This window comes from Pipistrellus hanaki (genome assembly GCF_964339955.1).
Source record: "Pipistrellus hanaki genome assembly, chromosome: 6".
Lineage (NCBI taxonomy): Eukaryota > Metazoa > Chordata > Mammalia > Chiroptera > Vespertilionidae > Pipistrellus > Pipistrellus hanaki.
In genome coordinates this window covers 27,326,316-27,338,630 of record NC_140508.1, presented here as the reverse complement: position 1 = coordinate 27,338,630, position 12,315 = coordinate 27,326,316, and the positions used below count along the sequence as shown (strand labels likewise).

General features: G+C 34.5%; 1 protein-coding gene across 2 annotated transcripts in view; it reads left to right on the top strand.

The window, feature by feature from the left end:
* Positions 1-12,315, top strand: part of PLCB1 (phospholipase C beta 1) — a 609,995-nt gene that overhangs the window by 495,469 nt on the left and 102,211 nt on the right. For both annotated transcript variants that reach the window (XM_084887439.1, XM_084887438.1), the window contains exons 17-21: positions 1,388-1,472; positions 3,834-3,958; positions 7,392-7,546; positions 10,305-10,469; positions 12,129-12,228. In XM_084887439.1, coding sequence (XP_084743565.1) covers positions 1,388-1,472; positions 3,834-3,958; positions 7,392-7,546; positions 10,305-10,469; positions 12,129-12,228 — 630 coding nt within the window. The remainder of the gene's footprint in view (positions 1-1,387; positions 1,473-3,833; positions 3,959-7,391; positions 7,547-10,304; positions 10,470-12,128; positions 12,229-12,315) is intronic.

Genomic DNA, 12,315 nt, shown 5'->3' with positions numbered 1-12,315 from the left:
TGTAACATGAGGGGAAAGCTCTGAGACAAGAAGCCAAGTTGAGAAGGAGAAGATGCATGGAAGTTCTTCAGAACTTGGAAACAATAGCTGAAACCGGTTTGGCTCAGTGGATAGAGCGTCAGTCTGCGGACTGAAAGGTCCCAGGTTCGATGCCCGTCAAGGGCATGTACCTTGGTTGTGGGCACATCCCCCGTGGGGGGTGTGCAGGAGGCAGCTGGTCGATGATTCTCTCTCATCGACATTTCTAACTCTCTATCCCTCTCCCTTCTTCTCTGTAAAATATCAATAAAATATATTTAAAGAAAAAAAAGAACTTGGTGACAATAGCATCAGCCCAAGATGGACAAACCAGTTTTTTTCTCTTTGGATTTTACATTATTTTATCACTTAAAAAAACAAAACAAAAAAAACCCACGACATTTGCACATAGTTTATAAAGGGCCTATTAAATTGACTTAATTTCCATTAACAGTCATACTCAAAGTAATTAGTCATATGAAAGGACACTTTTGATGATAAAACTAAGAGAAGAAAGACTTTACAGGTTATTGAATTGGTGAAGGTGAGGAGATGGGTAAGAGTTGGAGAAGGCATAGGAAGAAGAATGAGGCTTTAAGGAAGCAAAGCATATAACAGTTTGATTTTTATTTGTGAGGAAGACGGAAGCTCCTAGGCTCTTATCCTCTCCAAGCTAAGATAACGTTGTTTTGCTTCTCTCATTCTAATTGGAAGCTTGGATTTCACTTTCAAAATGCTGCTCTGTGTTCAAGGGCATGGAGACCTCTAGTACATTCACCTCCCAACCTTGTTATCTAAGCTGAAAATGAAGCCGTCAGACTGGGAAATTTCCAAGGAAGGATCTGCTTTGAAGTCACACAATTCTAATGTCACATTAGCTATTTAAACCAAAGAACATAAGGAAATAAACAAACTGAGGTCCTGACGGTATGAGTATAAAAAGGGGGTACCCCCTAGAAAAACACACCCTTTGATCTCTTTTGTGAGTCCCAGCAATTGCCCCAAGAAGTCAGTCTGAATGGATTTCGAACAAGAGATTTCCTCAGGGCCTGTGTCCCTTTGACAAAATAGCTGTCATTGCCACACTACCCAGACTAAAATCAGTTTCCCCACTCTGAGGCCACCAGGCCCCTGACTTGTGCAACCCTAAGCATATGCGGCCCAGGTGGTAAATGCTAGAAGAGACAACTTACAAGACCCAGCTTTTGTAGCAGATAAATAATTCCCTGAAAAAGGAAAAAAAAAATACAAAGTTCCGTTGAAAATTAATCACCGTAAATTAACTGAACGTTTGCCTGCTTCTCATGTGATAATTTAGAACTCTGAATTTTATTACTTACTTTTTTGTTTTTGTTTGTCATTAACTCAGAAAGAAATAGAAGTTTTGAAATGTCTTCCTTCGTGGAAACCAAAGGACTGGAGCAGCTGACGAAGTCTCCGGTGGAATTTGTAGAGTATCCTTGATTTGACGAATATCAACTGAGTAGGCACAGCTGAAGTCCTGGGTTATTTAATTTTTGCTTTAAATAAGCAAAAGGATGCATGCAACGGCTTCAGCCTGTCTCCTGGGTGTGATAAATAGTTTCAGGTTTCATTGGCACTGCAGGGTAGGGTGGCCTGGCGTACAGAAAAGAGAACTGGCCTTGGAGTAAAACATTTTTAATAGTATTTTCTCACCATCGAGCTCTTTGTCCTTTGTCAGATTGCTTGACCTTCCTGAGCTTTCTCATCTGTAAAACATAAATAATGATACCAGCTTTATGGCTCTCTTTTTTGGGTTCGGGACAACATATGTAAAATATAATACAAATAAGGCATGCGTATATGTAAGCCTAACTTGGTATCTTGCATCTTTGGACATTTAATAAATGGCCAATAAAAAATAGTTGGGCCTGGCCAGTGCGGCTCAGTGGTTGAGCACCGACCCATGAACCAAGAGGTCCCTGGTTCGATAACTGATCAGGGCACAGGCCTACGTTGCAGGTTCAATTTCCAGTAGAGGGTGTGTAGGAGGCAGCCTATCTATGTCTCTCTCATTGATGTTTCTATCTCTCTATCCTTCTCTCTTCCTCTCTCAAATCAATAACGTATTTTTAAAAAAATAGTTGAAATAATGATATGAGGATATAAATATCTATTACTAATAAAGGCTTGTTTGATACTTTTGACAACAAAAACTAATCATTATCCATGACTCAAAATAAAATGAAACAGGTCTTTAAATATTTTAATAAAAGCAATATTAAATGTGTCAAGGAGCTCAATTTTATGAAGCAAGTCCTAGAATTTAAAAAAAATCACCTTTAAAACTCATCATTAGGAGAGAGAACAGATGTAAAGACCATAAACAGTCACACTATAAAAAGCATGATCAGTTCATATTATCTGCTTCAGCCAAACACAGTATCGTCCTCTCACATGATTTGATGCCCTTGAGCTCAATTAGTGTTCATTATTGCTATCTATGACAGTGTTTTTCAACCTTTTTTGGGCAAAGGCACACTTGTTTCATGAAAAAAATCACGAGGCACACCACCATTAGAAAATGTTAAAAAATTTAACTCTGTGCCTATATTGACTATATATAAAGTAATTCTCTTGAATAGGAATCAAATAAACACAAAGAAAGTATTTTATAATTACTTTATTATGAAATATTAAGTAAACAAAATAGTGAAAAATTATAAAATTCTTGTCTTGTCTGCACCTACGGCACACCAGGCAACATCTCGCGGCACACTAGTGTGCCGCGGAACAGCGGTTGAAAAACGCTGATCTATGAGATTGCCCTTTCATTCTGTCTTACCTCATTTAATCCTTACAATTGCCCTGTGATGTAGGAATCATTCAATCTATTTTATATTGTAGATGAGAAAACGAGGCTGAGCAAAGTGAAAGAATTGGACATAGATGATTATACGTAGCCAGCAGTTTTCAGAATTAAGGTGCAAACTTAATGGCCCAACATCCCACCCTGAGATCAGAAACAACTGACCTCTACCTAACTTGGTAATAGGAATAGGCAATCATGTTTTAAACATGTAGCTGTTGTTCAATAACTAAAAGGTTCTCAGGGTGGAAAACTGATGACGGTAGGACCCAAAATACAAAACAGGGTCAAAACCTTCTGTGCTATCTTTACCTTGTTATCAATCATAGAAAGTACCCCAGTCTTGGCAAGTAGCATTCCCAGAGAAGGCTGAGAAAATGAGCAGAAAGCATTTAAAAAATAGCCATGCAGTTCATATTATCTGCTTCAGCCAAACACAGTATCGTCCTCTCACATGATTTGATGCCCTTGAGCTCAATTGTGTGTTTTTAATCAGTAGGCCTATCCTTAATAATCTCTACAAAATCATATTGACCTTGATTCAGCCATGTTTGCTATTATTTTTCACCTACAAGGAGCTGCAAAGGTGATGCTACATTTATATTATAAACACCTATTCTGTTTGTTCAGCAAGGTTTTTACATACTTTACCTCCTAGCCCAGTGGTCGGCAAACATGCGGCTCTTTGGCCCCTTGAGTGTGGCTCTTTCACAAAATACTACGTGTGGGTGTGCATGTACAGTGCGATTGAAACTTCATGGCCCATGCGCAGAAGTCGGTTTTCAGCTCTCAAAAGAAATTTCAATCGTTGTACTGTTGATATTTGGCTCTGCTGACTAATGAGTTTGCCGACCATTGTCCTAGTCCAATGAGATCATATTTATTTCATTTCCCCAGGGGAGGAAAGATGGAAGGTGGCCTCTCAGTTGATATTCTTGGCTAATTATTTTTATAATTGTATTCACTACTTAACATGATGGTCCAGATATAACAAAATGCAGCTTAGCAGGATATATCCAAAAGGAACACGTGTAGATTCATCCAACTATATGCCTCAGCTCTTCTGGAATGCAGGCTGTCAAATGGTTGCCCTTAATTTCCAAACAGTGGGTAAGTAGCACAGTCTCTGCTCATTTCCATTGTTATAAAGCCATATTTCCAAGGGCCCAAAACCCATTCCAAAGGAGAAAAAATTGCCATATTTGACTGAAACTAATAAAAGTAAATTTTAATAAAGGAAATGCCAATGTAAAAAAAGTAGATTTTGAATCTTGAAAAATTGTCTTCAATAGTTTACAAGTATTTATTTTTTTCTACTGGTCTTGCATTCTTTTCAAATTAAAAACTTATATATTTTAAAGTAATATGTATTTATTATAGAAAAAGTTAGAAAATGCAAAAATGTATAAAAAATAAAATAAAACCTTCAGGAATGCTACCACTCAGAGATTCAACACTCAACTTTTGGCTTTGTTATGTGTAAGGTTTTTTGACTATGTATATATATACTTTTTCACTTAATTCCACACATATTTAAATGTTATACAGAAACATGAATTTTAATATTTATATATTAAGCACATTTCACAATTCACTACAACCTATTTTTTATTACTGAACATTAGAAAATTTATTTTCTACTATAAATAATGCTCTGAGAATAGTCTTGATATAAATTTTCAAGTCTATCTACTGTTCTTTTGACAAAGTTCCGAAAACCAAATTACTGTTAAAAGATGTGAAGTTTTGAGAAACTTTGTTCCAAAGTTTTTTGCCAAACTGTTCATCAAAAAATGTTGCCCCAGACTTTTTTTCCATCAGCAACGTATGGCAGGAAGTGTTCTTTGCTCATCTTAAGTGTTATCCTTAAACAATACTAATACAATTTGAGACAAAATATTGTTATTTCATTATTATTTTTAATTTCATTTTTTTTATTATTGAGGTTGAACATTTAAATATGTGGGTTTAAAACTATTTATATTTCTGCTTTATGAATTGCCTATCCAGGCCCATTGTCACTTATAACAGTGCTTTTTATATAAAGGGCATGTTGTCTTATTTTGTGAAATAGATGAGATCAGATTGTTTAATGGTGTGTTGTTGTTTTTTGTGTTTTTTTTTATGGAGTCTTGGATTACTTTAATGATTGCAACTTCCCCTTAATCAAATTCATATTTACCTTCATTTCTCTCATATTTTAATATTTGTAATTTTACCTTTTCATCTATCCAAAAATTAATTTTATATATAATCTCAGTAAGATATCAATCCTTTTTATACTGACCTGAAATTACAGCTGAATAGGTATACTCTTTTCTGTATTGTTAACTTGGATCCATTTTTTTCAATTTATATTCTTCTCCATTAATAAGTTTGTCTGCTTTCTGGAACCAATAACACACTGTTATTATTGTAGTGTTTAGTGAATGGTTTAATATCTGGAAGTGGAAATTCTCCTTCCTGGCTATTTTCAGTTATTTTCTTGCTATTGCCAGTAGGATTTCTGGTTTCCAATAAATTTAGTTTAATTATTATCATGTTTCCTTCCCTACCCCCCACTGGAAAAAAAAGTTTTTATGAAAATCACGTTAAATTTAAATTAGTTTAATTGTTATTATGTATTCCTCTGCCCCACTGAAAAAATATATTAAATCACATAAAATTTAAAAATTCATCTGAAGAATGTATCCTTAATTTTTTTATCACTGAAAGAATGTTTTTCTTTCCAATTAAAAATTATCATATTAAGTACCTCAGCAGAATCACTTGTCTTTTTAGAGGTCTAGTTTTTTTTATATGAAATCTCTTTTTTGATATATTTTTAACAGATTGTTTCTGGAAATTAATACTTATATATTTAATAAATAAATTTAGTTTATAAATGATAATCTTCCTAAACTCTTATAATTGCCCATTTTGCCAATAAATTATATTTGGTTTTTCAGGTATAAAATCACAATAATTTAATCCCATCTACTTTTCCTTCTTTCTTAGGATTTGCACTAATTGTTCTAGAATAATATTAAATAGTAATAGTGTGCATCTTGCTCTACATCATTGTGATACCATTGAGTAGATGTTGGCTGTGACTTTAAGACAGATATTCTTTCACACATTAAAGGAGTATACACTTGTCCTAATGACCAGCAGTATATTAAGAATTTATGTTAAATGTTATTAAATAACTCGGACTTCTATGTTATGGGATGATATGTTTATTTCTTCTTTTTGTGATAAAATGTGACAAATTATATTAACAGATCTCCTAATATGTAATTATCCTTGTGCTCCTGTGATAAATTCTACTTATTTGTTGGGCATTATTTCTGAGAGCATATGATTTGCTAATATAATTTTTAGGCTTTTGGAGTTAATTTTTTTCAAGTGTGATAAGTCATTTTCTTTTTTTTTTTACTTTGTCCAATTTTAATATCACAATTATACTAGCTTAATAACATGAGCGATAAAATTTCACTTATTTTCCCTGATCTAAAAGTTCTTTTTTCATGGAGCTATGAAATATGTCTACCTTCACCTTTTTTTATTGTCCAGCCCAAAAGAGATGAGTTTCAGCTCAGATAATTTGGAATAAATGACAGCTTCTCATATTTCTTAGGACTTTAAAAATGTGTTGTTGTTTTTAACCTCGGTATTTGCAATTAGTGTGGACAGTCATTTCATACAGAATGTCAGGGAAATTTTGACCATAATCTCTGTCCATTAGAAACAAGTCAACATGCAATTCAGTGTTGGAGGTAAGTAATCAAAGAAATGCAAATTTTAAAAGGAAACTTTTTTCCATAATCTAAAAAAGAAAAATTATAGCAGCTGCTATTGGTGAGGTGTGGAAGGTTCTTCCTTAAAAACAGGGATTAGAGGTTTATAGTGGTTTAAGCTTTCTGAAGAGTATTTTAGCAAGATTTATCTAAAATCTTTCCCAAAGTACATATCTTTTGATCCAGAAATTTCACTCCTAAGAATACCATTAATCATATCCTAAAAGAATTCACCGCTATGATGTTCATCAAAACATTATATGTAAAGGTGACAATTTAGAAGAGACTCATAAATGTATCCTTAAAGAAGCCTGGATGAATACATTTATTCAAATATACATATTCAACAGAATTTTGAAATTAAAGCAGGCAAATATTTATGGGATTTGACATATTGCATGTTTAAAATATACAGGGTATCCCCCAAAATGTATGCACATTAAAAAGGCATTATTTAGTGAAATTACTTCATTTTTAAAATGTAATATAATCTACTGCTATCAGCTATGAAAGTGTGTATACATTTTATGGGACACTCTGTATTTGAAGTAGAAAAACAAAGCATACACCAATCTGTTGGAAGTAGCTTATCTCTGGATTTGGATATTTTAGCTCAAATTTTCTTCTTGTATGTGTTTCCTACATTTCTATAATGAATACATATTTCTTTTTAAAAGGGGAACAAAAGTGGACCATAATACAATCTTACTTTCTTTCTACAAAGATAATAGAGTCACAGTAAAGTTTGTATTTTTGGTATGCAGACCTGGCTATGCAGATAAATATGGGGATGTATGAATACAATGGGAAGAGTGGCTACAGATTAAAGCCAGAGTTTATGAGGAGACCTGACAAGCATTTTGATCCATTCACCGAAGGCATCGTAGATGGGATAGTGGCCAACACTTTGTCTGTTAAGGTATGTACATCTCTCTTATAACATTGTGCCCATCAAAAGTCTTGGGCATTACCTATTTTGTGTAAAAATGTAGTTGAGTCATTAAAAGTGTAGTTGCTAGCACAGTCTCCACTTCCTTCAGACATTTTTTTAATGCCTGAATCCAAATTAGAATTTCTGAGACACTACATGCATGAAATAAAGGAATTCAGCTGCACATTTAACAGGATAAAAATTGGACCCTAAATCAACAAAACAAGATGGTGAGACACATCATGGCCAACCCTTTCTTTTGATGTAAATGTTCCACAGTAAAATTTACACAAAAATTACTGGAGAAATCTTCTATTTTTTTCTCTCCCATTAGTTCTAGAGAAATATCCACACTAAGAAAATCAGAGGAAAAAAAAGTAATCCCAATAAATTGTCAAAGTGGGATAAAAGCTCTGAATTTGCAGTGGCATGGATTTAAATACCTATCAGAATATTCAGGGATTAAAAACACATCAAATTTAAAAATTGCTTTATTAAATATTTATCTGACCCTAACAATGAATTTCAAATGATTATCACAATCTTTGAAATTTATGTTTTAGTAGATATAATTTTTATTTTTTTAGCTATGAGAATTAATACCATGAATGGTAAATCATTTTTATACAGAACTTTTTACATGAATTCTATAAGCTCTAGGTTATTTTAGCTAAATTTCATTTTATATTTTAAAGTCTTATTTTTTTCCTCTTTAACTGGATAGCTGTTAATTAAGAAACATTTTTATTGGATATAAATTCAATTTTCAGATTGATCCAAAACCAAAGGCATATGAAATACTATATTTAAAAAGGCTCTATAACAGTTTCACTAATTTATATCTATCCTAAGCTTAAGGCCATTTATTTTATTTTAAAATTTGTCACTTTACCAGGGATTAAAAATAACATTTCAATGAAGTATCTAACAATTATCCTTTGGAATTATTTCACAGCATATATCTGAACAGCAGAGTTGGTAGTATTAGAGCTTCAAGATTATATTTATTTTTAGGAAACTGTTTTTAGCAAAGGATGTGTAACTCCTGTCATTTGATTAAAATAAACTCTCAAGCATAACTGATAAAATGTTATTATTAGAATCTTTGTCAATTGTTGTTATAGTTGGGTCAAACTAATAATATTTTCTTTGCTGATTCACCTTGTTTTGTACATGTTAGCTTGTTCATTTATTTTTTTCCTGAAAATTCTTCTGTAATAGTGCAAACAACTATAAAACAATGACATAGAGACAGGAAAGTAAGTTGAGGGGAAACGGTTGAGTCTTAGGAAAATGTACTGCTTCCCGAGTCCAGAATGGAGACAACTATTCTGAAGTTGTCAGTATCCTGTGAACAGATGGCCATACTGCATTGGAGTCCTGCTTTTAACCTGCAGCTAGAACCAAGATGAGCTCACATCTGTCCAGCAGTGCTTGTGTTTTGATCTCTGACATAGACTTCATAGTGCCAGAATGGACTCGTACACTCAAATGGTTTTGTCCGTTGTCTTTCGCTGATGGGAATGTGAGAGTAGTGCCACTGAATTAAGGACTTGTACTTTCATCAGTCATCATAAGCTCACAAAAACATTGAGTGGAATTTCAGACAACTTCTTCCTCATGACTTTCTATTTAACTTGTTTGGAATTTTTGACTACGGTAGCATGTAGCTGACTTTGGCCTCACTTGGCCACTGATGGCCATTCTCAAACCACCATTGTGTTTGATTTCTGACCCAGTCATAGTCTTGGAAATTGTATCCCCTTTCACTGACTTGAGCTCAGAAAGGTCTTGGCCAGCAGGCAGCTTTGTCAATCAGGCAACCCAGACTTGCCATGATTGCCCTGTCAGCACTTGCTTGCCGCTGTGTCCCTCAGGTGTTAAAGCAGAAGAAGTAGTGCTGTAAAGGCCTGGGGAGGGTACAGGGAGGGGAGGAGGGGTCAATTGGAGGAAAAAAGGAGATATCAGTAATACTTCTAACAATATAGATAATTTTTTTAAAAAAGGCACCTATATAATACCTAAAGAATCACTTGGGTTTTAAATATTGGGTGAGAAGAAGAGACAGAGATGGGAGACATTTTGTCACTATGTGATTTAGAAATCTCTTTTAACTCCACAGTATCTGATAATTTTACACCTAGGCAGAAGATACCCACAATTGTGTGGATGGTTAAGCAGGTGAGGTTAGAAGGAATAATGAACTGGGTTTAATGGTTTAAAGTCGATATTTATTGTTTTTGCCTTTTCAATCATCATTGTGACTTTTTATTTAAAGTTGTAACAACTTTGAGAATTGGTATACCATGGGATTACAACCACTCTTTCAAGTTAAATTTCATGAACAACAGGAATTTTTTTAAATGCTAGAGTTTGTACTATGTTATGTTTTAAATTTGTACTCTTAAATTAATTGACAATTATGCTAAAATGAGAAATTTTCTCTTGTGATATTTTTAAGTTATTAGGAAAATCTTCATATTCCGTTGCCTCTAAAGACCAATCTTTCATTTATGTATCTTAAGTACATAAGACAAACATTTCATTAAACTTTTGTTCATTTATTTCCTCCTATATAATTTGTCTTATTAACTCCTCTAACCCCAGCATTTTCAATAAGTCCCCTACTAATTCTTTAGCCAAAAGAGAAATTATATTTGTACTCTTGCTCCTATTTATGCCTCTCTGAAGCATTTTTTATATCATTGTTATTCATTTATGAAGTTACTTTTTTATTATTTCCCAGATCATTTCGGGTCAGTTTCTTTCTGATAAGAAAGTCGGGACTTATGTGGAAGTGGATATGTTTGGTTTGCCTGTGGACACGAGGAGGAAAGCATTTAAGACCAAGACATCCCAAGGAAATGCTGTAAATCCCGTCTGGGAAGAAGAACCCATTGTGTTCAAAAAGGTTGGTCTTGTGTCCTTGGCATGATATGGAACTGCACTGAGAAAAAATTTAAAAGAATATTTTTGTTGCTTAATTGGGGAACTTACATATTTACTAGTCAAGATCTCTGTGAATCACTTGTTCAGGGTTTCAAAACTGTATTGTAAATCAGTTAATTCTAGTATACTTTATTTGGAAGGCCAGAATTCTAAATACATAATAAAAGCCTAATATGCAAATAGACCAAATGGCAGAAAGACCGGTTGTGATGACACACACTGTCCGCCAGCGGGTAGATGCTCAATGTAGGAGCTTCCCCCAGCCCTCAGGCCCCAGAACAGCCAAGGTGGGTGCCAGCAGGCCTCCCACCCCCATCACCCAGTCAGTTGCCCAGCAGAGGGAGACGACTGGCAGTGGCAGTGGGGCAATCAGGGGCTGGGACTGGCTGGCGAGCTGGCTGTCACTGCCCCCCAATTGCCCTGCTGGTCACCCCACAGATCAACCCTGATTGCTGACCATGTCTAGGGACCCTACCCATACACAAATTTCATGCACTGGGCCTCTAATAACATATGAATCTAATCATATGCTCTTATAATACAGTGATAGATTACATGCTTTTATTATGACTTAAATGAAGTAGAGGGGGGAAATAAGGAATAATATGATAGTTGAGAGAAAGGCACGTCATACTTCTTCATAAAAGAATACTGATTAATTTTCCTAGACTCTCTAACCACTGCAGCTGGTCATTAGATTTTGTCAGGGTTCTCTCTGATAGAGTTAAAACCTTTTACATTCACCTGGGCCTTCTCTCTGTCTTCACCAAAAAGCAAATCTCCCTACACATTTATCACACAAAGAAAGACAATAAATCCAATAGAAAGTAGTGTAGGCTTTCTTACCATACCCTTTGTTTTTATCTGGCCAAAATATCCACAAAGGTATTCTGCAATATTCTGCAAAGAGAATGTCTATATTAAAGGACTCTATGCCCCAACATCCTTGTGTTAATTAGGTCTAGTAATACTGCCTACTTCATAGAATTATCATAAATATCCCCTATCACACTGAAAGCATTTAGAGAATTTCAGCACCTTGAAAATAGTCAATAGACATTAGTTTGCTCTTGCTGGCAAAAATAAATTTTTTTAAGGATGCTATTAGTCTAATGCTCTTGACATGGAATATAACTGTGTACTTTGCATGTATCACATTGAAGGTGAAAATGAGCAATTTTTCTGGTGCCTCATTTGGGAATTTACAAATTTATAAAGCAATCTCATTTTGAAAACTCTTCTGAAAGCTATTTTTTGGTTTTGTTTGCTTTGAAAATATAGTAGTAAATGCTCAAATGATGAAAAGACCATTAAATCTTTGGATTTAAACATAGAACTTCTGTCATTTCCACATTGAGAATGTTCTGGTCAAAAGCAAATGGCCTGTGTGTTGAACACATTCCTAGTTAGGACACAGTGATAAAACATAAAGTGGTATCTCTGGTAACCCTTTTGAAAATCTAAATTGTAGAGCAACAACGTAACTTTTTATCAGCTTGCTAAGTAGGAACTTCCCGTTGGATCTGGCAAAGCAGGACCCATATGAATAATATCTTCCGAATTCTTTTTGGTTTTCTGGAGTTCCTTCTTGTAACAACATGTGTCCTTAATGTCTCCGAAGGTGGTTCTTCCTTCACTCGCCTGTCTGAGGATAGCAGCTTATGAAGAAGGAGGAAAATTTATTGGTCACCGGATCTTGCCAGTACAAGCAATTCGGCCAGGTATGGATGGTGTGGTGAGAAGCTTTATACCAAAGTTGTAAAGAAAATCATCCCTGTCGTCTGTGATTATTAAAGAATGATTTAGGA